At 36.1% G+C, this 27,328-nt stretch overlaps 1 protein-coding gene across 1 annotated transcript in view; it reads right to left on the bottom strand.

The window, feature by feature from the left end:
• The window catches only part of USP24 (ubiquitin specific peptidase 24), a 145,041-nt gene that overhangs the window by 85,388 nt on the left and 32,325 nt on the right, over positions 1–27,328 (bottom strand). The window contains exons 2-16 of the mRNA XM_023727032.1: positions 24,533–24,698; positions 23,167–23,234; positions 19,398–19,541; positions 18,586–18,708; positions 14,315–14,350; positions 13,679–13,744; positions 9,863–9,928; positions 7,317–7,391; positions 6,568–6,726; positions 4,946–5,060; positions 4,644–4,747; positions 2,889–2,996; positions 2,376–2,471; positions 2,122–2,283; positions 1,870–1,917 (exon numbers count right to left, since the gene is read on the bottom strand). Of these exons, the coding sequence (XP_023582800.1) occupies positions 1,870–1,917; positions 2,122–2,283; positions 2,376–2,471; positions 2,889–2,996; positions 4,644–4,747; positions 4,946–5,060; positions 6,568–6,726; positions 7,317–7,391; positions 9,863–9,928; positions 13,679–13,744; positions 14,315–14,350; positions 18,586–18,708; positions 19,398–19,541; positions 23,167–23,234; positions 24,533–24,698 (1,536 nt within the window). The remainder of the gene's footprint in view (positions 1–1,869; positions 1,918–2,121; positions 2,284–2,375; positions 2,472–2,888; positions 2,997–4,643; positions 4,748–4,945; positions 5,061–6,567; positions 6,727–7,316; positions 7,392–9,862; positions 9,929–13,678; positions 13,745–14,314; positions 14,351–18,585; positions 18,709–19,397; positions 19,542–23,166; positions 23,235–24,532; positions 24,699–27,328) is intronic.

Here is a 27,328-nt window from a genome sequence, read left to right as displayed (position 1 = left end):
CTGACCCCCTTCAGCATCGTGTACTTTAAGAGAGCATCGTGAAAGCACTTAGTAAACGGAAAAGTGCTATATAAATGCAAGATACTATTATTTGAAATGAAATAGTGGTATACCAGAATTTCTTTACTGGGAGCAGTGGGGAAATAAAAAAAAAAAGGAAAAATATTTAAGTCTCACAAAATGACTCCAAAAATTTCCCTATTACTTTTTGAGAAGTTTTGTTATAAAACAACAGACATGAATGAAGTGACTGCAGAGAGAAGCAACAAAGATGCAGTGATGCTACTGGCTAGAAGAGCTAAGTAATGCTTAGCTGTAAAAAGGAAGGAAGGGAGAAGGTCAGAAAGGATTTTCTGGTTCCAAAAGCCATTTCCCTGGAGGGAAGATAAGTCCCTCAAGCTTTGACCTTCTATCTATAAAGAAACGTACAGAGAAGAAAAGACCATTTTTCCATAGATATCCTCTTACCCCTTTTCTCTTAGCATCTAAACTCCTTCATTAACTCTGGATGAGTTTCAATCATAAAGACAGAGGCTGTTAAATTATCTGAATCACTGAGCCGAAAAAACTGGAAAAATTCAAATTGCATCTGAGTAGAAAGAGAACAATGCTGCTGAATTAAAGGAATAATTCCTCACAACATGAGCATTATCCACTCCAGTCTGTGAACGACTTTTAAAATTTCTAAGGTAGGTTTATATGTAGAAAACTCACTTGATGAAAATTTTCAGTATCAGAAGTATCAAACACAAAGTTCTTAAATGTTCCCACCTAAACTTTACAACCAAATGTTACTAAAGAGAATAAAATAAAAGCCCACTTAGTCACCAAAGCCTCTTTATAAGAGCTAAAAGAGTTTCTGAAAATACCAATTAAAATTAGTTGGCAGTATTCAAGATCCTTTAAAAGAAGATTTATTAATGTAAGCCAAGGTATACGTTCTACCAATGAAATTACTAAGCTACTAGCTATTTTACCAAAAAACTTTCCTTATGTTAATAAAAATGAAATTCGTAAAATGAAATCCCTCCCACTGCTAGGCTTTAAGTGTGGTTGGGACAACCTGAGGGCTGAGTGTGAGGAGGCTGTGGCTCTGATTAGGGCAGCTGTGATGATGGAAGCACATTCCGCCCCATTGGGCTGGCCACTGAGATCATCACTCTCAGAGGAGAGACCTGAGGTTTAAGGACTGGAGCAACAGAACAGCTACAATCACTATCGCTTAATCACTAACCATCATTTCAAAGGACAGTCCATATGTCCACTATAACCTGCAGGCCAGAGCCGTGAATGGCAGGGCTTCTGTAGCACCAGTCCCTCTTTCCAATCACTACCCAATCCCACTTTGTAAAATCGAGTCCCAGCAACACTCAATAACTGTTTGCCTAAAGAATTTACCTGAAAAGGTCTGAATCAAGCACCTGAAAACCTACTACGTGCCAGCAGTGAACTAACCCTCTTCTTCCCTTCTTCCTCCCTCTCTTACTCTGTGAATGTGCCTCCATTTCTTCCCCAGTGGGTACCATGATTATTTAGAATCCATTGTACTTATTAAATTAAATTGTGTATACTTTGGATTTAATTTAAAAGAGAAAAATGAAGTTGAAGGTCTTATAATTCCACGAAAAGAATAAAACCACTCTTTGAATATGACCTTGGATGTATTTTTTTCCCTGAGAGTCAATAACCATCCGAGCTTTAAGTAATAAAGCTTAGGTCATAAACAACTATTTAAACATTAAGGTTGTATATAAACATTATCATAAGAAACACTAAAACATACTATTATTTTAAAATCATGATGCGATTTATTAAAGAGAACTGTTAAACTAGTATACCTTAAATTTGATTTCATTTGCAAATTCTTACCTTGAATCCATCCTTCTTGTTTTTATCCAAACTTGACCATTCTCCAGGCTGGAAATTCATTTTAAGAGAAATATAAGTGACTTGGTTAAAAACAGTACCTGTAATTTCACAATCTTAGGACTCTTAAGTTAAGAGCTTCCAGGCAGGATGCTTAGTTTAATTTACATAATAGGGGAGGAAAATTACTTGTCTCTAATTACTCAGGCAGTATTGTTGCTCTGACAATAAGATTAGACTAAAAATAAAACTGACCCTTTTAATATCTTCTATGCACTTGACGATGTAGCTCTTCTTGATTGTTTCTTTCACTGCATATGCATCACTAAGGATTGTCAGGTGCTCCTCCAAGGCTTGCTGAATGAGGCTACTGGGCAGGGTCGGAAGATGAGCCAGTTCCCAGAGCACGTCTAACACCTACAATTACACCGCATATGATAAGCCAGCCAATGTGCAAATAAAACCGCTTTAAATATTTGTAGCTAGAAAAATTCGTTTTATTCTCCTGCCTTTCCAGAAGTGGTTTCAAAGCGAGCTTCCCGGCCTATTCGTCCTATCAGGCTCAGTAGCTTCTGTCTTACTCTATCGCTCTCAATCTCCCAGCTCTATGGAATGGAAAAGAAAAGACATAAGAATTGTTTCATAATCTGATTTTATCAAACTGGCAAAATATGCAAAAACTTAAAACTTGAGCTTAAAGAGTTTAACAAGTAAGAATAATACATTTAAATGCTGCTAATTTGGAGACCCTGGGTGGTGCAAACGGTCAAGCACTCGACTACTAGCCAAAAGGCTGGTGGTTCAAACCCATCCAGAGGTGCCTGGGAGGACAGGCCTATAGACCTGCTTCCGGAAGATCACAGCCATGTAAATCCTATGGAGTGGTTCTACTCTATGCTCGTGAGGTCGCCATGAGTCGGAGGTGACTCAACAGCAACTAACAACAATTTGGAGTGGGGAGACTTCAAAATGAGCTTATTTTAGTAAAATTTAACAGTAAGCAATTTTGACTGAACACATACCTTCTGAATGAGAACAAACAAATGATTAAGCTGATCCGAGTTAAATTTCACAGCTGCTGCCGCGATAATAGTATGAATATTCTCGATCACAGTAGATGATTGTCCTGACTAGAAGAGGAAACATTGGAAAACAGTTAAGTAACACTTAAGTTTTCTCCCTGGCAATCTATAGAAGTGAAAGCAAAAAAGTAACAAAGATAAATTGATTCTACACTATTCAGCATGCACCTGTGTGATAATATTGGCAGGACTAAATGAAGCAGCCATTATTAATGGTTATTATAGTTGGCCTTATTTAAATTCCTAATATAAAGTAAAATATAAAAAAAGATAAGAATCAAGTTCTCAATCTGACATTCATTTCAAGACGAGAACAAAATATTTTCAACTGGCTAAAAAAATTCAAGCTAAAATACAAGATAAGCTTATTCACTTTTGACATTTTATAAATGATCCTGAAGGCCTTTTTTAGTTAAAAGTATTATCTGCCTCACTTTTTATTTGCTCATAGATATTTTGTGACTTCAATTAATATTTATTTATCCCATGTGCAGTAAGTCTCAGACTCATTTTATAACCTCAGTCATGGCATCTTCATGCCTCACTGTTTGCCATGTGAAAGACTTGAAAGGCAGAGGGACATTTTTAGATTTAATTCTACAAGTATTTGCTCAGTGTCTACTATGCGATGGACGTAGAAGGGCTATACAAAACATATATCATGGTCTATAATCTTCATCCTGACATGGACTCAACTTATACTCATGGAACAAAATTATATGAGGGTATACAACCAAGGTTAAGACATGGGAAGTAAAATCTGTAGGACTTGGAACTATTATCTCTCAGTTCCACATCTAACCTTCTATAGTCTGCTCTAAACTGCTGGGCTAGGGGCCTGCAAACTACATTTCCCAAACTCCTCTGTTAGCTTCTTCCAATGTGTTCTGCCAGTGAGAGGCACGGCTGGGAGATTAGAAGGCAGGAGGAAGGAAGTGTCTCTGGTTCAAGCTCAGACAGTGGATGGAAGTGCTGGCATTTATGGCAGCAAGAGATTCTAGAATCCTTGAAGGCATTGTCACCTCACTGGCAGTTCTAGCATTTTTAGCATGAAACTTAGCAGCAATTTAATATCATATTATGTTCATTATTTTCCTGTCTATATTATAAATTTCTTGAGGGGTAGGACTACATATAGGTTGAACCATATGTAACCACCATTTTTGTAAGTGAAAAATGGTCGAATAGCAACAATTTTACATGGTTCAGCACAAGATATATCCACAGTGCCTAGCACACAGCAGTCAATAAATGTTTGTTGAATGAATGAATTCAATTAATAAAATATTTTAAGAGTACAGATAGTTAATACCTAACCCTTTACCTACAGAGTTTAATAATAAGTACCATTTGAGTGTTTACCATGTGCCAGGCAGAATGTACTATATTAACTATTATTTATCATGACAAGTAGGTGTGGTAGGTTATTTTTAAACTCATTTTAAGAATGAGGAAACTGAAGCTCACACACGAGTAGTTTAGTAAACTGGTGAAAATCACACAACTGATTTGTAATGGAGCCAGGATTCAATCTTAGGCTCTCTGACTTAAAAGCTTATGCTTTTAATCATTAATTTCCTTTGAATTTACTTCAGACTATCTGTTAATTTGGTCATAAGCCCTTTGTTGCAATACACTACCTAAATTAAATCCAAAAATGTCAGGAAAAGGCAAAAACAGTTCTGCTCAACTTACCTGTATCTTCCAAATTTTAGTCAGCTCATCTAAAGACAATTTACTACCCAAGAGTTCAATAATTCCCTTTATACGATCACAGTATTGTGCTTGGTCTATGTTGCCTAATGGAAAAAAACAACAGAGAGGAGACAGATGAGGTAAACACTGAGTCTTCTAAATACTATTCTATTAATTCAAACCAACAGTAACTTGCTATGAGATTATTTAAAGGCTAATACAGTCAAAGCAACAATGCTGTACCTTTTTTATACAGACATTATTTATATGTTAGATAACTTCTTTTTTTCAAAGCAACTTACCTTCCAATGCAATTGACAGAACTGAGTTCTCTACTAGCCAATCTAATAATCTGTCTGTATCTATTGCATTCTTCACAGATTTGGATAAAGTGCTGTCTTCTATTAGTTTGGTTACCTAAAAAGACAAGATTATTGTGACTGAATCTAATGTAAATACACATAATCAAAATCATTACATACAGAAGCTGTGATTTTTATGTTAACATGTGGTCTGATAATCAGTCAAAATGTATCAAAGGCTGGTTATTAGAAGTTAACAGACTACCATCTGTGATCTCTCTTTAAAGAGAACATGGAGTCAAGTCCTTACAGTTCTCACTTGGTGGGCCACTGCTAACTGGCTCAGGGATGAACAGCTGACCTGGGCTCAATCAGGGCACTTCCTCTGAATTGTGAACTTGGGACTGAAGGAAGTATCAGTCTCTCTTTGATGATGGGGACTGCAGGATGTGAAACTGGGGAGCTATCAATGGCCATCATCTCTACCATATGAAAGATGTCACTCTGTAGGTAGATAGAAAATGAGACCACATGCTCAAAACAGCAGAGACAAGACTTGATGGAGTCCTGGCAGCTGTCAAGTCTCGAATTCTAGCTATTCCTGCAGCCACATGATTTCTTGCCCTTCCATGGTTTGGCTCCTCAATCCTTCGTTTATGTTAAATAGTCCAGCCTCCTTCCAATAAATTCCCCTTTTGGCTTAAGGTGGTTCAAGATTACTTTCTTTCCCTTACAGCCAAGGTTCCTAATTAATGAAGAAACTCAAGGAAAAATACCTAGAATTATGACTGAACTATCCTGGCTCTACTTCTCATTGACCAAAACCAACTAATGCTGTTTATGTGGATCTATACAAAGTCCAGGAAGTTACAGGAAATTATTTCCATCATTTTGCTTAGACTATCACAGATGTCGTCATTTTGTTCTGCCCTAACCCAACTAGAACGTCTGGTTTAAGAAAATCCATATTTCAATAAAATAAAAAGAACTGTACCCTTAAGGTGAAAGGTAAATCCTAAACTACAAATTGCAAAAGAGTGCTGTTGTTGTTAGCTGCTGTTGAGTTGGCCCCCAATATATGGCGACCCCATGCACAATGGGATTGGACAATTGTGATCAATACAGTTTTCACTGGATGATTTTTGGAAATAGACTGCCAAGCCTTTCTTCCTAGACTGTCTTAGTCTGGAAGCTCTGCTGCAACCTGCTCAGCATCACAGTAACACACAAGCCTCCACTGACAGACGAGTGGTGGTTGTGCTTGAGGTGCACTGGCAGGAATTCGAACCTGGGTCTCCTGCACGGAAGGTGAGAATTCTACCACTTAACAACCACTGCCCTCTTCCAAAGGATTACTTTCTATAAAATCTCACAAAAACACTAAATATTCCAAGTATTTCAGAGAAAGAATTTTGAATACAATACATATAAAAAGATGGCTGATCTTTTATATACCAATACAGCTCAAAACAGCAGAACTTGGAAGAAGCTGTAATAACTGGATGTTTTCCACATATAAAATATCAATACTTACATGTGGCCTTTACCTTAATAACCACAAGTGTTGGCAGAACTTACAGTGTGTGTGCTTTAAGTATTTTAGAAACAAATGAAAAACTTACTTCTTTGAGGGAATTCATTTTAGCACTAAAATGTGGCGATTTCAGCATGCGCAGCAGAATGTCTAGCCGTAGGTCATCCACAACTGTGACCAGATCCGGTTGGAAGCGCATGCAAAGTAACTTAATGGCAGACAAGAGCTCAGGGATGCTAACCAATCTCTTTTAATTAAAAAAAAGAGAGAGAAAGAAGAGGAACATGTTGATCTCAATTCTTACAACACACAAAGGAAATAAGGTAAGGATACAGGACAATTTCAATAATAGTAATGGTCTCGGGATATCTGATACTCTATACAGCCAATTAATTTCATTTTGCTTCTAAATAAAGCTAGCACGTGGGTGAGCAGCAAAGGAAAGAGGAGGGTCCTGTGAGAGATTCAAGGTTGACAAAATAAATCATGTTAAATTTAAATAATAAAATTGCTTTAAACAACTTTGGATAAGCTTTTAATACTGCATTACTTAAAAGTTTCAATTCTAGACTTATTCTAATACTATCAAAATTAACACATTAATAAAATTCACTTACAGAGGACCCTATATTCATTCTACTGATCGTGGTAACACCATAACTGACGCTTCAGGAAAAGCATTTTTAGGTTAGAAAACGTAAAATCAATTTGATATGAAGTGTAAACCCATGTGACCAGAACCTAATGAGCAACAGTGACTGAACTTTGCCCAAAGTCGTGGCTCTGCTTCCATGGACTAATTGGCCTAGGGCCTAACTGGCTGGAGACAGCATTTACCTTGTCTTTGAGGTCCTTCTCCTCCACGCTCCGCACATCCTGAATTGTAGTGAGGATAACTGGGTCTAGCATGGGCTGCAGAAAATAAACGCTGGAGTTAATAAGGGTTCCTGAATCTGTCCCAAAAGCAGAAGAGGAGATACTTCACTCACAATTCACAAAGGAAAGGGTGCAATGAAAAGGTCTTCGTTCTAGTATGACAGCCACTACTAACTAGTTAATACCAACAAAGTGAAGCCTTACCTGACTCAGTGTCCCAGTTTCATTATATGTTACATGGGTGCAACGCCTGTCATTACTATTTTATTGGGGTAATTTTGAAGAGCAACAGAAGACACAAGGAATAACTTTTAAAACATTCAAGAATGAGTATCTACTTTTGTAATAAAGTAAATATTTTGCATTTAACTTCTAAAAATGAATACAACGTAAACCATGCTAAGTATGCTGTTGTGTGCACTCTGCTTGCTGATATGAATGAGGTCTATAGCTAAGACTCATACCTACACAGTCCTCCAGAATGGTAACCTAAGCAGATAACACACTCTAAACAGTATGTAAGAAGCAGTAAAATACTAGCTAGATCTAATTTATTACCTCTATATAAGTAAAATAATTTATAAAACTTAGAAACAGCTGGTAAGGAGAGAAGACAGACAATATTTGGCTATCAGGGTCATGAATACATTAGCAATGAATTAAAATGACATTAGGCAATTATCCAGATAGATTTTTCCTTTTACACTTATGCCAACTGTACAAAAAGGACTGAAGCTCTTACAGTTAAGAGGCAAGTCATAGTGATCCTGTTGGCATGTGCTAGACCCTTTTTAATCCTCGCCACAGCTGTATGAGGTAAGTATCTTATCATCACCATTTTACAGATGAATAACTGAGGCAAAAAGGTTACATAAATCTTTCCAAGTCACACAAGTAGCTAGTGGTGGAGACAACTGTTTAATTTGTGTCAAGTAACATTTATTATGGTATGAGTTTATTGCTAAACTAATTTCAGTTTGGATAGTTTGAAATAATTAAAAAGGAAGTTAAATATGTTTTGGTTGGAAATTCATGTACTTCTTATCCTTTCTAAACTGTACTGATATGTAAAACCTGGAAATTCCAAAGAAGTTAATATTAATTAGCAGCTGGAATATTTGTTGACTTCCCTCCAGTAGAGCAACGCATAGATACTGCATGCATTTAAAATCTAATCCTGACCCCGATTTATTAAAAAGCTTATCAGTCAAATCATCTTGCCTCTTTATGCCTTAATGTTTTAGCTACAAAACTAAAGGTTAGCCTTGAATGTTTAATAACCTGAAGAACACTAGATGTTTTGAAAGAAATACATAAACAGCCATTTTATTTCACTTAAAAATCTTGCAGTATTACCTTGATAGCTAAAGAAAGCATTTAACATTTAGAAATAGCAAAAACTTCCAGAACCTAGTAAAAAAATCACATCTCCCTTGTTAAAATGGTGCTAAGGAAATATGACATTGGAAAGAAGGAACAGTGCATACAGAAACATTACTCCCAAAGAACCCTACGCTTTCAAAACCATTTATGGCGATTTAAAAAAAAAACAGAAAAACCCTCTGTAAAAGTTACAGGTTTCTCAGACTTATTTATAAAGAAAATAATAAACAGAGGCATTTCAATATAATATTTAGTAAAACTTGTTAATTCAAATGGAAAGGGAATAAGAAAATATAACAAGCCTTTAACATTAGAAAACTGAACACTCATAGCTTTGACTGTTCCATGACCTGGTGACTTATAATTCTGCAGAGGCAGGAAATCAGATGAATTGTGCTGTGAAGCTGTGATTCAGAAGTGAGTGACTTTGCTAGTCTAGCCAATTGCTTAACGCTGATCTAACTTAGCACATAATGGCCAAGCTGAAAAAGAAAAAACAAACACCAAACCCACTGCCATCCAGTTAATTCTGACTCATGGCAAACCATGAACTGCTCCATAGGGTTTTCTTTATGGAAGCAGATTGCCAGGCCTTCAGTGGCACCACTGGGTGGGTTCTAACTGCCAATGTTTAAGTTAGTAAAAGCAGTCGAGTGCAAACCATATATGACCCATAGGGATCTCACATAATGGCACTGTGTGCTTAAATAATCCTGTGAAGTAGGTAGTAATATATGCTCATTTTACAGATAAAGAAACAGAGAAATATGTGCTATCATACAGAAATTACAACTGATAATATAATTTGAAAAGGTAAACAGCCTTTCAAATGTCTCCTATAGTTTAAACGACTTATCGTTTCCTGACTCTTCTGGTAATATTTTTTACTAAAAGGACGCTAATCTGAAAAAAAAAAAAGAAAAAAGAAAAAGAAGTTACCCTGGACTAGGCATAATGCTAAAAACCTCATAAAAAGATACTTATTAGCTAATCTGAAAATACAAAAGAAAAAGAAGTTACTCTGGACTAGGCATAAGGCTAAACAGCCTCATAAAAAGAGACTTATTACTGTTCACATGTCTTGGATCACCTTCTGAAGTACATGTAAATTGGCCTAGTCTTACCTGTACCACTGAGGAGTTAAGGTACTCTGCACACACTCCTAGGGGCTGCAGCAATGCCGAGACTGCCTGGAAAAAGACACAACGAATGTGAGAAATAAATAGGAGAGGGTTTTTTCCTTTCAGTATTAAACAAAACCCTTTCCATGTATCAGAGAAAAATTTAAATAGTGATTATTAGATCAAGTCATAAACGGATGACTAGACAAATTATACTCTTGGATAGGAAAAACTGATAAAAAGATGTCAACTCTTTTAAATTATTATAGAAATTTAATGTAATTTAAATCAGAATATGTCAACAGGATTTTTTTGGAGGACTGGATGAAATGATACTGAAGTTCATATAGTAGAATAATGAACATTTTTGGCAAAAGGATAGCGTATTTTGGGAAGGAGTGAAATGTCCTTTTAACAAAAAAAACTTAGGACCTATATGAAGACAATTTTAAAACTTCACCAAAGTACATAAAAGAAGACTCAAATCAACAGAGAGATACCATATTCCAAGCAGTTCTGTAGAAATGACAATTCTCCATACATTGACCTATAAATTTAACACAATGCCAATCATGATGTCAATGGGATTTTTCTCAAGGGAACTTGACATGCGGACTATATCCAGAAGAGTAAAAATATGAGACTAACCAAGAGAATTTTAGAAAAGAGTGATAATGGGCAGGGCTGGTAGTACCAATTATTAAAACAGCACAGCAATAGTACAGAAATGAACCATAGAGTGAATGAATGCAGTAGAAGTCCAGGAACAAAGCCATATACATACATGCCTTTGACATACAATACAGCCAGCAAATCAAAATAGTTCACAAATGATGGATTACTCAGTAAAGAATCTTAAAATGGTTATTCACTTGCAAAAAAATAAAAATGGATCCCTATTTTACACAATATATAAAAATAAATTCTAAATAGATTCAAAAGCTAAGTTTAAAAAACAGAACCATGAAAGTATAAAAATGAAAGAACATTTTTATAACCTGGAGCTGGGGGGTACATTTCTTTTCTTTTCTTTTTTCTATGGTCCCCAGAGCCCTCAGCCCAGTAATCTGGTCCCTCAGGGAGTATGGATGTGTTTACGGAGCTTCCATGACCTTGCCTTGGATAAGTTGTGTTGGCTTTAGGGGGACATTTCTTAAGCAAGTCAGAAAGTAAGCCATTACAGAAAAATTTGACTACATAAAATTTTGAAACTTCTGTACAGTAAAACACACCATCAATAAAAATTAAAAAGAGAAACAAAAGACTGGGATAAAAAATATTTGCAAACACACAAAACAGACAGGGCATTGATATGCTTAATATAAAAAAAAATTCCTAGAAAATTAGTAAGATAAACAACCCAAAAGAGTCACTAAATAGCCATGGCAATTCACAGAAGAAACACAAATAAGCAATAATCATATGAACAAATGCTCAAAATCATAGAAAATCAGAGTATTACAAGGTAAATAATAACAGTATTTTTTTCCATCATGTTGGAAAATTAAAAACTGAAAATATTCAGCACTGATGAGAATATTAGGAAATATTTGTGAGAGTACAGGCTGGTATAAGCTTTTTGGTTAGAGATTTAGTGCTGTCAATTATAATAAAAAAATGAATACAGTCTTTAACCCAGAAACCTCATTTTCTAGGAATCTATCCTTTAGAAATAATAGCACAAGTACATGAAGATACATTTACAAGGCACACTTTGTAACAGCAAAAATGTAGAAATAACCCAGTGTCCATTAATAAGTAACTGCGTGATGGTACACCATTTGCAAGAATACGATAGAGCCATTAAAAAGACTGACAGCACTGACCTGGAAAGATGTCCACAAGATAAGGTTAAATGAAAATATACCACTAGGTACAGCTTGATTACAATTTTGTTTTAAAGAGAGAGAGAGAACACGCATAGTTACCTTTTATGTAAATTTAGAAAAAAGTCAGGCTATATATTAAATGGCAGGTGAGTATGTATGTAGGGGTGAGGGAGTGTAGGGAGATGCAACTTTCATTTCTTACTTTGTACAGGTATACTTATGTGGTGGGATTGTGAGTCATATTTTTCTCATTGTATTTTTCAAATTCAAAATATGTGACTTGTACATAAGTCTTATAACCAAAAAAAGCAAACCAAACCCATTGCCGTTTAGTCAATTCTGACTCATAGGGACCCTACAGGACAGAGTAGAACTGCCCCATAGGGTTTCCAAGGAGTGGCTGGTGAATTCAAACTGCCAAACTTTTGGTTAGCAGCCGAGCTCTTAACCAATATGCCACCAAGGCTCCATATAATATGGCCTAAATTTACTTTGGGACATAGCCACTTTCTTAACTGGTCAGAAATCAAGCACTTACTATGAAATTTTAATTATATTTGTTTGCTAAAATTAGAGTCTTAACCCTTAGAATCTCTCCTATGCCTGAGTTTTACTATCTCCTCAATACAAGTCAAACAATATAATTCTACATCAACTGCAGCAAACAATACAGTCGTTCTGATAAATGGTTTGACCTAAGGGAAAAATCTTGGAGGAACAGCTTAGGTTCAGATGTATTTATCCTCAGCCAGTTTTTGGTCAAGTAGGGTAGAACTTTTGGGTGGGTGGGTATGTATGTATGTATGTATTTAAGTTTTCAGTAAATTAGTGAGCGGTCTAACATTTTTTTTTTAATGAAATAAATTTTTCTGATATAGGCCCAATGACCTATACAGCCATTTCTTGAGAAACCAGAAAGCTGGGAAAAAATAAAAATAAAAACCTGGTACTTGAATAGGATTTTCTTCTGTTTTCCTTTTTAAATCACTATTATCTTCCAGGTCAACTTCCAACATACTTTATCCATTCAATGGGGATCAAAATGACAGCCCAACAACCTAATTAACTTCCTTCCAAGAAACGTAGAAGAAGCTCCCTGATCAGTAGAAAAGTTTGTCAGTGTTAAGTTTATGATCTGGCAAACATCTGACCTTTAAGGATGAGAAGCAGGTGGCAAGAAAGGGTCAGTCTATTCGTGTAGCATCAGTGTCTCTCCCTAAGCATTGTTATTTTATTCATTCAAAGAGGGACCAAGCGAGGTGATTAGTCACGGTCCCTCAGAAATAACTGGTACTGTAAGTACAATTTTTATCACTTAGGTATATTTACCACATCATTTTATGCACTGATCAAATACAGCAGCTAACACAATGTTTTCAATTGAATGATTAACTAGAGAACAGAATAGTGTTTCAGTTACACAGGTCAGCAGTCTGTGAAAAATTAATGATTAAGTTATTTCCCTTATCACAAGGTTTATTCTTTGAGGAAATGAAGTTTACATGAAAATATAATGGTATTGCAACTCAGGAATGATTCGAAGCTCCTATCTTACAGCTCTTTTTTATCTGTAAGTCTCTATGATGCCAAAAAGCTTACTAAGCAACCTTGCTGAAATAAAATATTTTCATTTCTGCCTGCCTGATACAATGAAATGAATGCTCATTTATATGCTCATTTAACTGAGTCATAAAATTTGTTAGGTACACATATACTTGCCACTTACTGCAGATATCCTTAGACAGTAAGATAATTAAGAGAAAAATACCATAGGAAAGGGAAATCAATGAGATAAAAATACTTAAATACATTGAAATTTGATTGATGAGGAGTAAAGATTTATTTGATTATTAGAACCATGAATCTGCTCTTGTAAAGATGAACTTATAATTTAACATTTAATGTAATGTGTACAGACTGTGTCCTCTAGGTTGGATACGAACACAAGTGAAGTGAACTTCCACATGGAGTACACAGTGGTTTAACTTACCCCAAGTTCTACATCTTCTGAATGGAGCTTGGCTTGGATTGCTGCAAACCCACCTAATTCTCCAAACTGAGAAGAAAAAAGACACAAATTAATGTTTAAATGCCATACATTTAATTTCAGCAAGCAACCAAATCTAATATTCTACTTTATGTTGTATAATATTTGGTCTCAAGAGAATCATGAAGATAACGGCTAATTCTCCTATGGTATACTGCAGGAGATGTGCTGAGCTTTAAAGCTGATGTTTATCTGTACAAAGACTACATAAAAGGAGAGGAACCATAAAACCTACCTCCCTTAGGAAAAAATTCTGATTATTCTCTGTAGCTGTCATTTACTTAAAATACCAAACTCTAGGGTATCTCACTGTTGTTGTTAGTTGCCGTCAGGTTAACTTTGACCCAGGGCAAGCCCGTGTGTGCAGAGTAGAACTGCTCCATGGGGTTTTCAAGGCTGTGACATTTTGGAAGCAGGTCACCAGGCCTGTCTTCCAAAGTGCCTCTGGGCGGGTTTGAACTGCTAACTTTTCGGTTAGTAGTCAAGTGCTTAACTGTTTGCACCACCCAGGGACTCCATGAAATCTCATTTAAAGATGGAAAACATATTACAGTGACCATATTAATAAAAGCTGGATACCTTATTTACCAAATCCACAACCCATCCATGAGGCTCCTATGAGAAAAGAAGTAGAAAATGAGATGGCAATATAAACATTAACATTCACTTTTTTTTTTTCTAAATGAAAAGTTGGAGAACAACTATTAAATTTTAAAAAATATTTTTGAAAGGTTTTTCCAAGTGTTTCTTAATGTGAGTCTTTGATACTACTGTATACAATTCTGGGAGTCTCGGACTGCATTTTGGTGGGATTGCCAGAATATAGGACATTTATGCCATTTTAGGTAGCTGAGATCAGTTGTTTAAGCTCTCCAAAGAACAGGACAACTTGAGTTAAATTCTCTAAGTGACATTTAGAAATTAACAATTATTAACCTAAAGAGTAATAAATCAGGAATAAGAAGATTAATGTTTTAGTCCTGGTTGTGTAATTAATTAGTGCTCCTGGGCAAGCCCTTGTTTTCTTCCTCCTTTCTTTCCTTTTCTCAGCATTCACTGTCCCAGGCCTGCACACTGTACAGGGGCTGGATACAGAACAGTGACTAGGAAGAGAAGCTCACATTCTAACACAGTCAACAAAAACAAGTAACTCAACAAACATAAAAAATAGTTAAATAGTGCTAAGTCCTATAAAAGGCAAACAAAAGGTCCTCTCAAATGGAGAATAAAGACCTGTTCTATGGGTGATGGGTGATGGAAGACCACTCTTGAGAGGTGCTCCTTAACCTGGGGCTTAAAGGATGAGAAAGATTTAGTCATTCAAAGAACAGTCCAGGCAGAGCGGATGGAATAGCGAAGGCCCTGTGGGGAATATAGTAAAGAGCTACCTAATTTGAAGAACCGAGAGAAAACTGCCAGCTAGAACATGGTGAGCCAGGGGAGAGAGCAACAGATGAAGTTGCAGAAAGAGGCAACGGCCAGATCATATACGAACTTGTAGAATATGATTAGGAGGAAAGCAACAAAAGTGTTTTAAGTAAGACAGTAATACATTTTATGTTTTAAGATCACTCTTGCAGTTATGTGGTGAACGGAATGGATGAATGAGAAAGTGAAAACTACAGGCACTAGTTGGAAGCCCAGTGCAGTAACTAGATGAGACATGATGGTCCTTGAAGAAAGATGGTACCAGAAAAGATAGAAAGAAGTAGATTGAAGAGATATTTAAGATTAAATCAAGGACTTCTTTATGTTTTGGATATGCCCAAATTCACACTGACTTTATGGTCTGAAAAACCTTAAGGTGACAATTTAACTGGTCTGGATCCTAGTATTCTCAGACACCTGGAAGAAATAAAAGTAATTCCTTTCCGAACACAGAACTTTCAACTCAGGCCTTAAAATCTCCCTAGATTAATTCCAAGAAATGTAAGCTCACAGGAAAACAAAGTATTTCAACATACATACACACATGCACACACACACAAAACAAAGTATTGTAAGTAAGAGCCAACAGAGTAAGACCTGCAGGTATCAGACAGATCACAAATGAAGCATAAAAGAAGTGGGGATTGAAAATAAGAGTTAAGAACATGAGACAATAAAAAATAACTGAGTTGGAAAGGAACCATATAGAATTTACATAAACGAAAAACACATTAACTGAAATTAAAGACTTAACGTTTAACAGGAGATTAGATGTCAGTAGAAAAAGATTAGTGAACTGGACTATAAATCTGAGAAAAATCATCACAAATGCAGCACAAGGAGACAAAAAGATAGAAAATATGAAAAGAAGTTAAGGGACATGGAGGACAGAATAAGAAGGTCTTAACATATACCCAATCAAAGCTGCAGAAGAAGACAGACAATATTTGAAGAGATAATGGCTGAGAATTTTCCAGAGTTGATACAAGACATTAATCCTTAGATTGAGAAGCCCAATGAATTTGAAGCACGATAAAAAACAAATACAAAAAACAAAAAACCTCAGTTAAAAAAAAACAAAACCCACTGCCACTGAGTCGATTCCGACTCATAGCGACCCTATAGGACAGAGAAGAACTGCCCCATAGGGTTTTCAAGGAGCAGCTGGTGGATTCCAACTGCCAACCTTTTGGTTAGCAATCATAGCTCTTAACCACTGTGCCACCAGGGCTCTGTTAATAATACGAGATTGAAATTGCCAAACATCAAAGAGAAAGAGGAGATCTCAAAAAGCAGCCATGGAAAAAAGACTTTTTACAAAGGAACAACAGACCAAAAGTGACTTTTCTACAGCAACAAACACAGGAGTCAGCAGAATGATATAATCAATATTTTGACAGAAAATAAGTGTCAATCCAGAATTTAAGACCCTGTGAAAATATTCTTAAATAAATGGGAAATAAAGTGAAGTTCTGGCCATCAAAAATAAAGATTTAGTGACCCTTACTAAAGGACACTTTATATGATGCACTTCAGGAAGAAGGGAAAAAAAAAAAAAAAATCAAATGGAAGGTCCGAGATGCAGAAGAAATGGTACATAAAGAAATTAGTATATAAATATGGCTATGTCAAAACACTGTATAAAATAACAATGATGATGAATTCTATTTTATGGGATAAAAAATATACGAGAGAACTAAGACAATGCACAACAATAAAAATAAAGAGAAATGAGTCAGGAGCAAGAGATCACAAAAAACATTCGAAGGTTTTGATGTATTACTCAGAAGAGGATACAGACATTGATGACATTTAGATTCTGTTCAGTTAGTAAGTTAAAATGTTTAAGGCAAAGATGAGAAGAATGACCGGGAGTGGAAGAAATGGAGTCTTTCATAAGGTATGGCTGTGGAAGGAGAGCAGAAAACCATGCTGAAACTACAGAGGGATGTGGTAGCAAAGGCAGAATTTTTAAAGATGGACAATACCAGTAGATGTTGTATGCTAGTGGGAATGATCTAATAACGAGGAAAAGGTTGACGATACCAAAGACAGAATAGAAAATCTAAGGAGTAAAATGACTGAGAAGGTAAGAGGGGAGCGGATCTGGGGTCTTTGAGGAGGGGAGATCTTTCCTTCATGACAATGAGAGGAAATAAAAAGACTGAACCTTTTTTGAGTCTCAGTTGTTACAAAAGTAAATTGAGGTGAAGAGAATGAACATCTGCTGAGTACTTTCTAGAGTGAACCACCATGTTCAGTGTTTTTATATACATTTGTCATTTAATTCTCACAACAACCCTGATGAGAAGATTTTAATACTCTGGGAGACCGACTACATATGGTTAAAGAAAGCAGACCCTGGAGCTGGACTTTATGGGTTCTTTCAATAACTAGGTATACAAACTTGGGCAAGTGACTTAACCTCTGTGTGCCTCAGTTTCTCATCGATGAAATGGGGTTAAAAACAGTATCTAATTTATAGAGTTGTTGTGGGGATTAAATCCCAAAGCACATACTCAGTGGCTTTCTACTCAGTTCTTACCTCCTCTCTGGAGTATTGTCTGATCCTCCAAGAGAGCATTAACTACTCCTTCCTCTGTATTTTATGTATCATACATATTATTATAATTGCATCTATTGTTTATTATACTGTAATTTTTTTTTCTTTTCATATTTCTCCCACTATACTATAAGCTAGGAACCATGTCTTACTACTCTTTATATTAAGGGAAAGGATTGTTTTATTTGTAATTATATTTCCAGACACATAGTAAATGGTCAATAAATGATTGTTGAACTAAACCTCTCCTTCTACTAAAGCAATGGACAAGCTTTCTATTTATTAAATTGACTTCTTTCAACTGTTTCTCATAAACCAGTGTTTGAACCAATGGATTGATTAAATTATGAACTCCTTGTGGGTATAATGTTCTTGGCACACTAAAGGCATTTAAATATAAGATAAAGATATTGGTTCTGGGCTTGAAAAAGCAAAAGTTTTTATGCTTATAAAGTTTAAAAGACAATTATATATGAGACTTATTACCAGATTATTTTCTCCAGGTGCAGTTAGTCATTTCAAATCATTTCAAATGTCCTAGGCTCTCAAACATCTCTATGAAACTGGGGCACCAATTAAACTGGGGTTCTGATCATCCAATAAACAGGGCACTGAAGTCATGTGGTCACTTCTCATTTCATTAAACATTATTTCATCTATAAAATTCTTCATGATGTTAGTTAACAGCTATAGGAAAGCATGCAATGTCTTAAAAATTGTTAAAGCAATTTTATGAGCCATATTTGTCATTTTTCATAAGCTGTTTTAGTCCTTTCATGTAAAGTGTCATTTTTATAGCACAGAAAATCTTCCCTTTCAATATGTTTCTCAATAAAAAGATGAAACAAGCTATGCTTACCTTTTGGAAAGTAGATACCGGTGAAATAGCAAACATATTTCCCTCTCCAAACACTTCTGCCCAATTCCTTTGAGATAATTTCATTCTGTTTTTAAAATGGTATTCATTATCAGGATTGAAAGCCTATATTTCAAGAGAACAGAGAAACATTATTATTATCTATTTCTATAGCAACACATATTAGCATTAGAAAAGAAGATAAAATATAGCCTTGGACTCCTTCCTTCATTAATGGAATGGTCCAGGTATACTGACAAATCATATTCCTTAGTGCAGAGGAACAAACAACTAATCTGGTGCTCTTCTGTCCTTTTCAATGTTTGCTGTGAGGGGAGAGGGAGGCAACAGGATAAGAGGTCTGATTCAAAGCAGGGTGATGTCAAAACTCCAGATGTACTAGGACTACCACAGGTAGAACTGGGCAAGAGGGTCAGTGACAAACGAAGTTAGGAGGGAAGAGCATGACTAAGTGTCCCCTCTCTATGCTCTTAGCTGTCAGAGAAAAAGGCGAGAGACCAAACTATGTGAAAACCTTATGTGAAGATATATAAGTTGTGAATAATCAGGGAGAGATAAGGGAAAGCTATTTAATCATTCTGTAAGTTGAAAGCTGTTAAAATTGGAAAAGTTCTTTCTTTTAAACTGAAAACACAGGATTGTTGCTCTGCTTCTAAAATAAAAAGCAAAAATCCTAAACATTAATATCTCTAAAGATAAAATCATTATCACTCATTATTAATTATGAGTCAGAGGATAGCAGGTATTTTAAACAAAATCCAAACACAAAGTACTTCATTTTAGAGATACTGTACCATTGTAAGCACACCCAGGAGACCAATAGGAATTGGGTCTTGTTTTATTCTTTCTGCAACCAGTTCAATCAACAGCATCAACATGTTGTAGATCCCTTCATGAATTTCAGTACCCCACTTGTGAACAGCACTTGATGTCAGGAGCTACAAAAACATAAAGAAGAGTCTAGAGTTTAACTTGAAAGAAAGAAAGTAAGCCCACAGTTTATCAGTTCAATCTCAAATAATTAAGAGATTATTAACATAATAGTTATTTTTATGTAGATGACTTGCTTTAAAAGATCCATAACTGCAGTGTCCATCTACTTATTAGTTTACTTAGAGTTTTGTTTTGTTCTTGAATTTTAATGTCCTTAAAGAAGTTTGTTTAAAATAAAATTTTTATTTGCTCCTCTACTTTTCTTATTACTAGGGGAGGCCAGGTGATGCAGAGCAAGTAAAAACCTCAGATCAATTCCTGGTACTGCTGTTCTCTAGCTGTACGGCCTTAGACAAATTTATCTTACTCTCAGAAGCTCAGTTCTCTCATCTCTGAAGAGGCATTAATTCCTACTCATTTTACACAGATGTTATGAGGATCAAAAGATACAACAAATGGGAAAGCATTTTATAAATACTCTATATCCACTGCTGTTGAGTCGATTTCGACTCATAGTAACCCTATGGAACACAGTAGAAACCCAAAGGGTTCCAAGGCTGTATGTAATCTTTACAGAAACAGACTGCCACATCTTTCTTCCTCGGAGCAGCTGGTAGGTTTGAACCACTGACCTTTCAGTTAGCAGCCGAGTGCTTCACCACTGTACCACCAGAGTTCTTTGTTTTATAAATAGTAAGGCATTATTATTAATGTATCTTGATGGCTGGCTGTCAAGTTATTAATCAGTATTTCTGGAATCTAAGAAATGAATGCTATGTTTCCATTGATTCTATAACATACATTTTTTACATCTCAGAAATAGGACTGCATCTTCCTATCAATGCCATCTCCTGGCCAGACACAGCAGGACTCCGAATGTGAAAAAGTTTTAGAAATACCTTACCAATTTAGTTCACTTATGGTTTCCTATCTGGTATGTACAAAAGTAATATTCAATTTGAAAAAATGTTTAAACAAATCTAAAATAGCTCTTTCTAAGTGATATGACACTGTAACATTGTTTACTTAGCAGCTATTTTTCTTAAGCATAAACATAAAATATAAAACAATGGTGCCTTATCATTGAAGGCATTTTAGATTCATTAAAATGGAGGGAAAAGACACACAGATGAATCTAAAATCATCATCGTTGGATTCCTCCAATCTCCAGTCTTCTAGTTGTAAGGGAAGTCTAATTCAGGGACAACTGCCAGAACAGGGAATGGGGAATCAAAGAACTTCACTTAATAAAATAATGGCAAATTGATATGGTGGTTTAATACATTTTTGAAAGATTTCCCTTCAGAGGGAAAACACTGTGCAATAAAAATATCACATTAGCTACACTGGGAACCCTTAAAAAAGAGCAGCCTAGAAGAGGCCAAACTTCTTGAGCTGCATGGAAAAAAGCTCAGTTCCAAATTTTCTAAAAACCAATTAGCTGCACTATTTCCTCAAATGAGCAAAAATCATAAGGCTGGGTTTATATAAACCATTGCATTATTATTTTCTGCAAGAATTTTTTGCATATGTATTCCTTCTATATTTGCAAATTAAATAATAAAGCAAAATGAAGCAAGAGATTAACACTTAAGAAGCTTTATGTGACTACAAGATAAAAACGTATGTGGATTAAGCACCACTCCCTCTGTCGCCACCTTATTTGTTCACTTTTCTTTTTACTTTGAAAAATGGAGTTCTGTCTACCTTCCAGAAGAGGTGGGGGAAAACAGGCAGCACCTTTGTGAGGAAGATGCTCATAAGGTTTAAACATAATCATGCATAATGGCCAAACCTAGATTTTTTTTCCCCCTTGCTTGAATATACTAATAAAGAATCCAGGCTGGCCTGAAGGTGAAAGGTGAAGGAGGTAGAAGTAACAGGCAAAGCTCCTTCTGAGCATTCATTCATGCAATTATTTATTATTTATATTCTTACTCTAAAAAACTTTGAGGCAGCTTATAAAAAAACGCCTGGGTGGGGAAGGAGGGCAGAAGTAGGCTCATCACACCATGACACAATGCTAAGGGAAGCAATGGCAATTATATAAAATACTACTGAGTTTTCTGGCAGCCAAGCCTAAAAGGCACACAGAATTCTGTAGCTGTTTTGATCTAATACAAGGAAGTACATATGCCTCATTGATGGGGAGAGAACCTTTTTACTAGCTCTAAACTCTAATAGAATTTAACATATACATTTTCACATAAAAAAGAAAAAACACTGAACAACATAATGAAGAGTACCTTTCTACTCAAAGTTTTATGGAAAAACAAAACAAAACCAATGGTTCTTTATGCAACCATTTATTATACTGTTACTAACAGCTGAGGGCTTAACATAAAACAGTTCTCTGAAATATCTCTATTAAGAGTTAGATTATTATAATCCAAATATGTAACTTTCTGGTGAACTGACTTTATACAGGGCTTTCTGGATCTGGAGATCATCAACCTAAAGGTTCTCTCTTTAGACTAGTAAGTCCTTTTCCACAACTGAATAAACTTGTATTTTCTCTTTCTCTATAAATTTACACATACATTATGATATGTTTAACAGTGTGTTACATTATAAAAATTTCACCATTTTAAAAAAGCTATAATTTTAAACTACAAATTGTTAGACGATTCATCCAAAATGAAGATAAATCCTGGTTCCATATAACTCTCCCACAAAATGACAATTTAAAAAGATTTCTTCTTTTCTGAAGAAGCTTTTTTTGTTTCTAAAATTAGTTTTGTTACTTTTTAGGTCTCAAATCAAAGGAGATTCTGTCTACCAAAATGCAGATGGGAATAATCATTTGCAAATGGACAGTCTGTTTTACTAGGTTTTAAGATCAATACAAACTTCACCCATCTGCAGTTCTAGAGGCTTACTTGCACATGAGACCAAAATGGATGTCAAAACTCAGAAGTACAACACAGCAGGAGACTCATTCATTCAACATTTACTGCACTCTTTCTATGAGTTATACACTGGGAGAAAGGACAGTATCTATGACAGACATAGTTCCTGCTCTAGTGAGAATTCAAGACTCATGTTCTGAAAAGGGAATCATGCTAAGTCAAAATGCTCTTAGAAACACGACTCCTGTGATCTCCTATTCTCACTGTTAAGAAAAATTGCTTTTTAAGAAGTGACCAAAATGGGCGTGAGCGTATCACTCCAGCTCTGATACAGATGCTGCTGCGCACATGCCATTTGCCACTAAGAATACCTGATCCAGTTAAACTTTCAGAAGTTTAAAATGTTTGCTTCTGTCTCTATATGATAAGAAGTATAAAATGGCTTATATTTTGATAAATAAATATTATCTTTCTAAGCACTACAATCCTTAGTTGACTAAGATGTATATGTAATTTTCTAGTATACTTAAGTCTTAACTTATTCTTTAGCAATTAAACAGCAGGAAGTAAAACTTATATTCAACCAAAAACACATATGAACAATATAAAAGAAGTAAATCATTTATAAGCCCCAAAGTTAGAGCTACTTTTTTCATTTTAGAGGATTCCTTGGTTGAACAAAATTCATAAACTAGTCTCACACATAAAAAGCTAAAACAAAAATAAAAAACTTGTCCAACTTCACTCCCACTAAAAAACCAGATGAGGACATTTTTCTTACCTTTTTAAATGCTTCAGGCATACACCTATCCATAAATCTTTTACAATTCTCATCAGACTCGCAAAGACCTTAGTAAAATAAATGAAAAGATACACCTTATTTAAATTTTAGGTACTTTATAAAAATAGTATATCTATCATTCAAAATGAATACATATGAAGCTATTTATCATAGAAACTTTGATTCTTCAGTGATTATTAAAAGCAGAATATAAACTTTCTGGTGAGAGAATAGGCTGAGAAACAACCACAGCATTAGACTAAGTAAATACTAAAGAGAACTGAAATGGTTGATCTTAGGTGTCCATGTCAGAATAACTTCAGTGATCTAATTAAATAGCTAATAAAAGACCAACAGAAGCTACTTGCTAGCCATTACTGTTTTCCTAAACAGCTCTTAAAAAAAAAAAAAAAAATTTCAATAAATGCCAAAACCACTCTCCTTCCCTAAAACATATAGATGAACTCTGTGTAATAAAATATACGGAAATGTGCCTCGCAGGCAATAAGTGATAAATACTTGCTAAGTGAATGAAATCAATCCACTGAAAAATCATCCTTCGGAAGTAATGCATTTTAAAAAAAAAAAAAACTAATAACAAATTTTGCTTATCACTAGGAATAATTAAACTTAACACATTGTCTTTTTTTCAGATTCACTGCCTAGTGCAGTACCTAGATCCTAGCAGGAACTCAATAAATGCTGCTGCCAAGAAGGCAATCACAAGTGCAGCCGTAAAAGCATATTGCTTACAGTTAAATCAAATCTTAGTCAAAATATTTCCTTTTAATGTGTCTCTTTAATCATGATAGTAAACTATGCATGCCTTTAAAAAAGAAAATCACAAAAAGTGGCCCAATTCATTTCATTTTATAACTGAAATCAGTATAACAAATATTTTTTTTCTTTTACAGATTTATAGAAGTTTCCTTATATTGACACACATGCTTCCAATCTAGTATTTTATTACTCGGGTTAGTTTAATATTTGTAAAACACTTAGGACAGTGCCAAGTACTTAATAAGCATTAAAATGTTTGTTAAATAAATATTATGCTCTTTTCTTTTTAAAAAAAAAAATTAAGCTGCTAAATTAAGCCTTAAAGTACCCCAAGTTTCTGTGGAAAAAGTCAATTTCAATTTCCATAAAGCTTTTCAATTATATTTTAAAGAGTTCTATACTCCATTGGAGCTAGAAGAAAACAGTTGATTTGGTTCAAAGCTTTTATTCTACAGGGGATAAACAAAGACTAAGAGATTAAATAATCTGTCCAAGATTACAAAGACAGGCAATGACAAGAGCTAGGATTAAACTCAGGCTTCCTATCAAAAAATGTTTTCATGGGATCTGACGTCTGAAAACTTACCAAGTCTTGCTAAGTAGGTCGACGCCAACAGGCATTTCCCTAGTGATTCTTCTCGCTTGTAAGGGATAGACCACTGATCAGTCAAAACACGGCTTTCCAGTTCATATAGGTTTGTTGTAGGGAATTCAATTCCTTCTCCTGAGCAGTTTCCATTTTCATCATTCTTCTGACAAAAAAGGATTAGGATAAAAAACAAATAAACTAGTAAGTGATTACATTTTTAAAATTTAATCAATCGCAGCTATTAATACCAAAAATGTGGATTCCACTTTTATTTCTCATTATCACATCTTTCACCAAGACTACCTCAAATCTTATGAACTTTTATCATTCTGGCATTCCTACTCCCTTTCTTAGAGGGTGACTTCATCTCTTTCTTCAAAAATAAACTCTCTCAATCTCTCATAAAATATCAAATCTACCTTCACCTGCAGTGTTCCTATCCTCCTCCCCTCTTTTTTCACTGAGGGAAGAAATTTCTCCAAAGAGTTACCTATATTTGCCGTCTTCCCCTCCTCACCACTCACTCCTTACACCATACCGATCTGGACTCCAGAGTCTCTACTTTCCCAAAAGGAGCCCTAAGGTGGCACAAATGGTTAAGGGCTTAACTACTAGCCAAAAGGTTAGTGGCTTGAACCCATCCAGGGTGCCTCAGAAGACAGAACTAGCGACCTGCTTGTGAAAGGTCACAACCCTGAAAACCCTATGGAGCAGTTCTACTCTGCACACTAGCTGTTGCCATGAGTTGCAATCAACTCGACGACTACCAACAACAACTCCCCCAAACCACTGAACGTGACTATCATTAAACCCAATGGACATGTTTCAGTCCTCATCTTATTTCTCAGGAGTATCTGATCCTGTGCCCATCTATCTTCTTAAATGCCTTTACCTCTCACGACGGTACACTTCACTGTTGTCCTCCCATTAATCTGGCGTTCTTATTCTGTCTCCTGTTCTGGCCCATCTTCTTCTTCATGATCAGCATATATTAGAATCCCTCAAACCAGGGATTCCAGTGGTAGGCCCTCTTTTCTTCCCACTCCAGACTATCTCCCTGGGTGATCTCATGCACACCCTAAATCTCCATTACTTCCTATCTGCAGATGAATCATAAATTTCTATCTTTAGCTTAGACCTCTCTTTTGAGCTTCAGATCCACATATGCAACTGCTTATTTGACATCTTCTCAAAAAAGTATTCTTCAAATTCAATGTGTGCCCCAAACTAAATTCATGACCCTTCCTCCCTAATCCTAGTCTACTTTTCATGTTCTCCACCCAGGGAATGGCACTGCATCCATCTAGCAGCACAAGCCAGGTCTCACCTGACAGCCAGCACCTGTAGGCCAGTGAACAAGCCTTCAGATAAATCCAGCCTCCAGTCATCAAATCACACCCTGCCATCTGGTCTTTCAGCTGATGCCCTAGACATCATGAAGCAGAGATAAACTGTCTCATCTGAGCTCCGTCTGATCCGCCCTCATCCACAGAATCTATGCACATAATTAATAGGTGTTTTATGCCACTATTCCTGAACTCATCCTTCCACCTCTTTAACCTACTTAGCACCTACTGTTGTTGTGTGCCCTTGAGTCAATTCCGGCTAAGAGAGACTGTATAGGACAGAGTAGAACTGCCCCCATAGGGTTTCCTAGACTAATCTTTATGGGAGCAGATCACTAGGTCTTTTTTCCCACTAAGTGGCTGGTGGGATCAAACCACCAACCCTTCGGTCAGCAGCTGAGCGCCTCACCAGAGCTTCCTACTTAACACCTACACATCCTTAAATCTTTCAAGGAAGCTGCATGGGATAAAGAGCTTGGTTTGGTCTTTGTCTCTGGTTTCTGGAAAATAAATAACCCTTGGATTTCTCCAGCAATCAAGGTCCCCCTTTGTTTTCTAAAATAGCCAGGTAAACACAGAAACATGTGTAAATGAGTAGGGGAGGCACAAGCCCTACCCTGGCAGCAAACCTCAGAAAGGGAAGTGGCATGATGGAATCAATCATACATATGGATTGATTCATGATATGTATCCAGGCTCCAGTCATGCATATACATTGAGGTACCAATGACTTATAAGGGACCCTGGACCTTGGAATTTCCTCTTTTGGGCTTCCTGGAGTGGTGAGAATGGGAGAACGTGGCACACCCCTGAGGACAATGGAAGCCTGGAAGCCTCATGCTGCCAGGACTTCTCCCAGACCTTGCCTGATAACGTCTATTTGCTGTATCCTTTCTGGTTATAATAAATGGGTAATGTAAGCACAGGTAGTCTCCATGAGTTCTGTGAGTCATTCTAATGAATTACTGAATCCACCAGGAGCAGTAAGAACCAGCAGATAGGATGACGTTTGCCTATCTGGCAGGGGCTAGAAGAACAGCGTTCTAACTTGTGGAGACCCATGGTTAGGATTAGAGAGAGAAAGTGCCACATGGGTGGCTAGTGACAGGATGATGAAATGGGAAAGTGGGGACATGAGTTATCTTTGCATTTTTGGGATGAGCCTTGTGTGGATTATTTTTTATGAAAAAGTCTTTCCAGAACTTCTAAATTAGGTCAGTTCCTCCAATTACTGGCATCCCGAATCTCCCTTTTGTAGCACTTCTTACAGATGTAATTTTATACTTATTTGTGATATATTTAATGTTTGCCCCCACTAGACCATCTTCCATAAGGGCATGGGTCCTGTCTGTTTTGACCACCTCTGTATCCCCAGAGGAGCCCTGGTGGTGCAGTGCTTAAGAGCTCGGCTGCTAACCAAAAGGTTGGTAGTTCAAATCCACCAGCC

This window comes from Trichechus manatus, unplaced genomic scaffold (assembly GCF_000243295.1).
Source record: "Trichechus manatus latirostris isolate Lorelei unplaced genomic scaffold, TriManLat1.0 scaffold00015, whole genome shotgun sequence".
Classification (NCBI taxonomy): domain Eukaryota; kingdom Metazoa; phylum Chordata; class Mammalia; order Sirenia; family Trichechidae; genus Trichechus; species Trichechus manatus.
The sequence above is the reverse complement of the archived record's forward strand: the minus strand, read 5'-3'. Positions and strand labels throughout refer to the sequence as shown.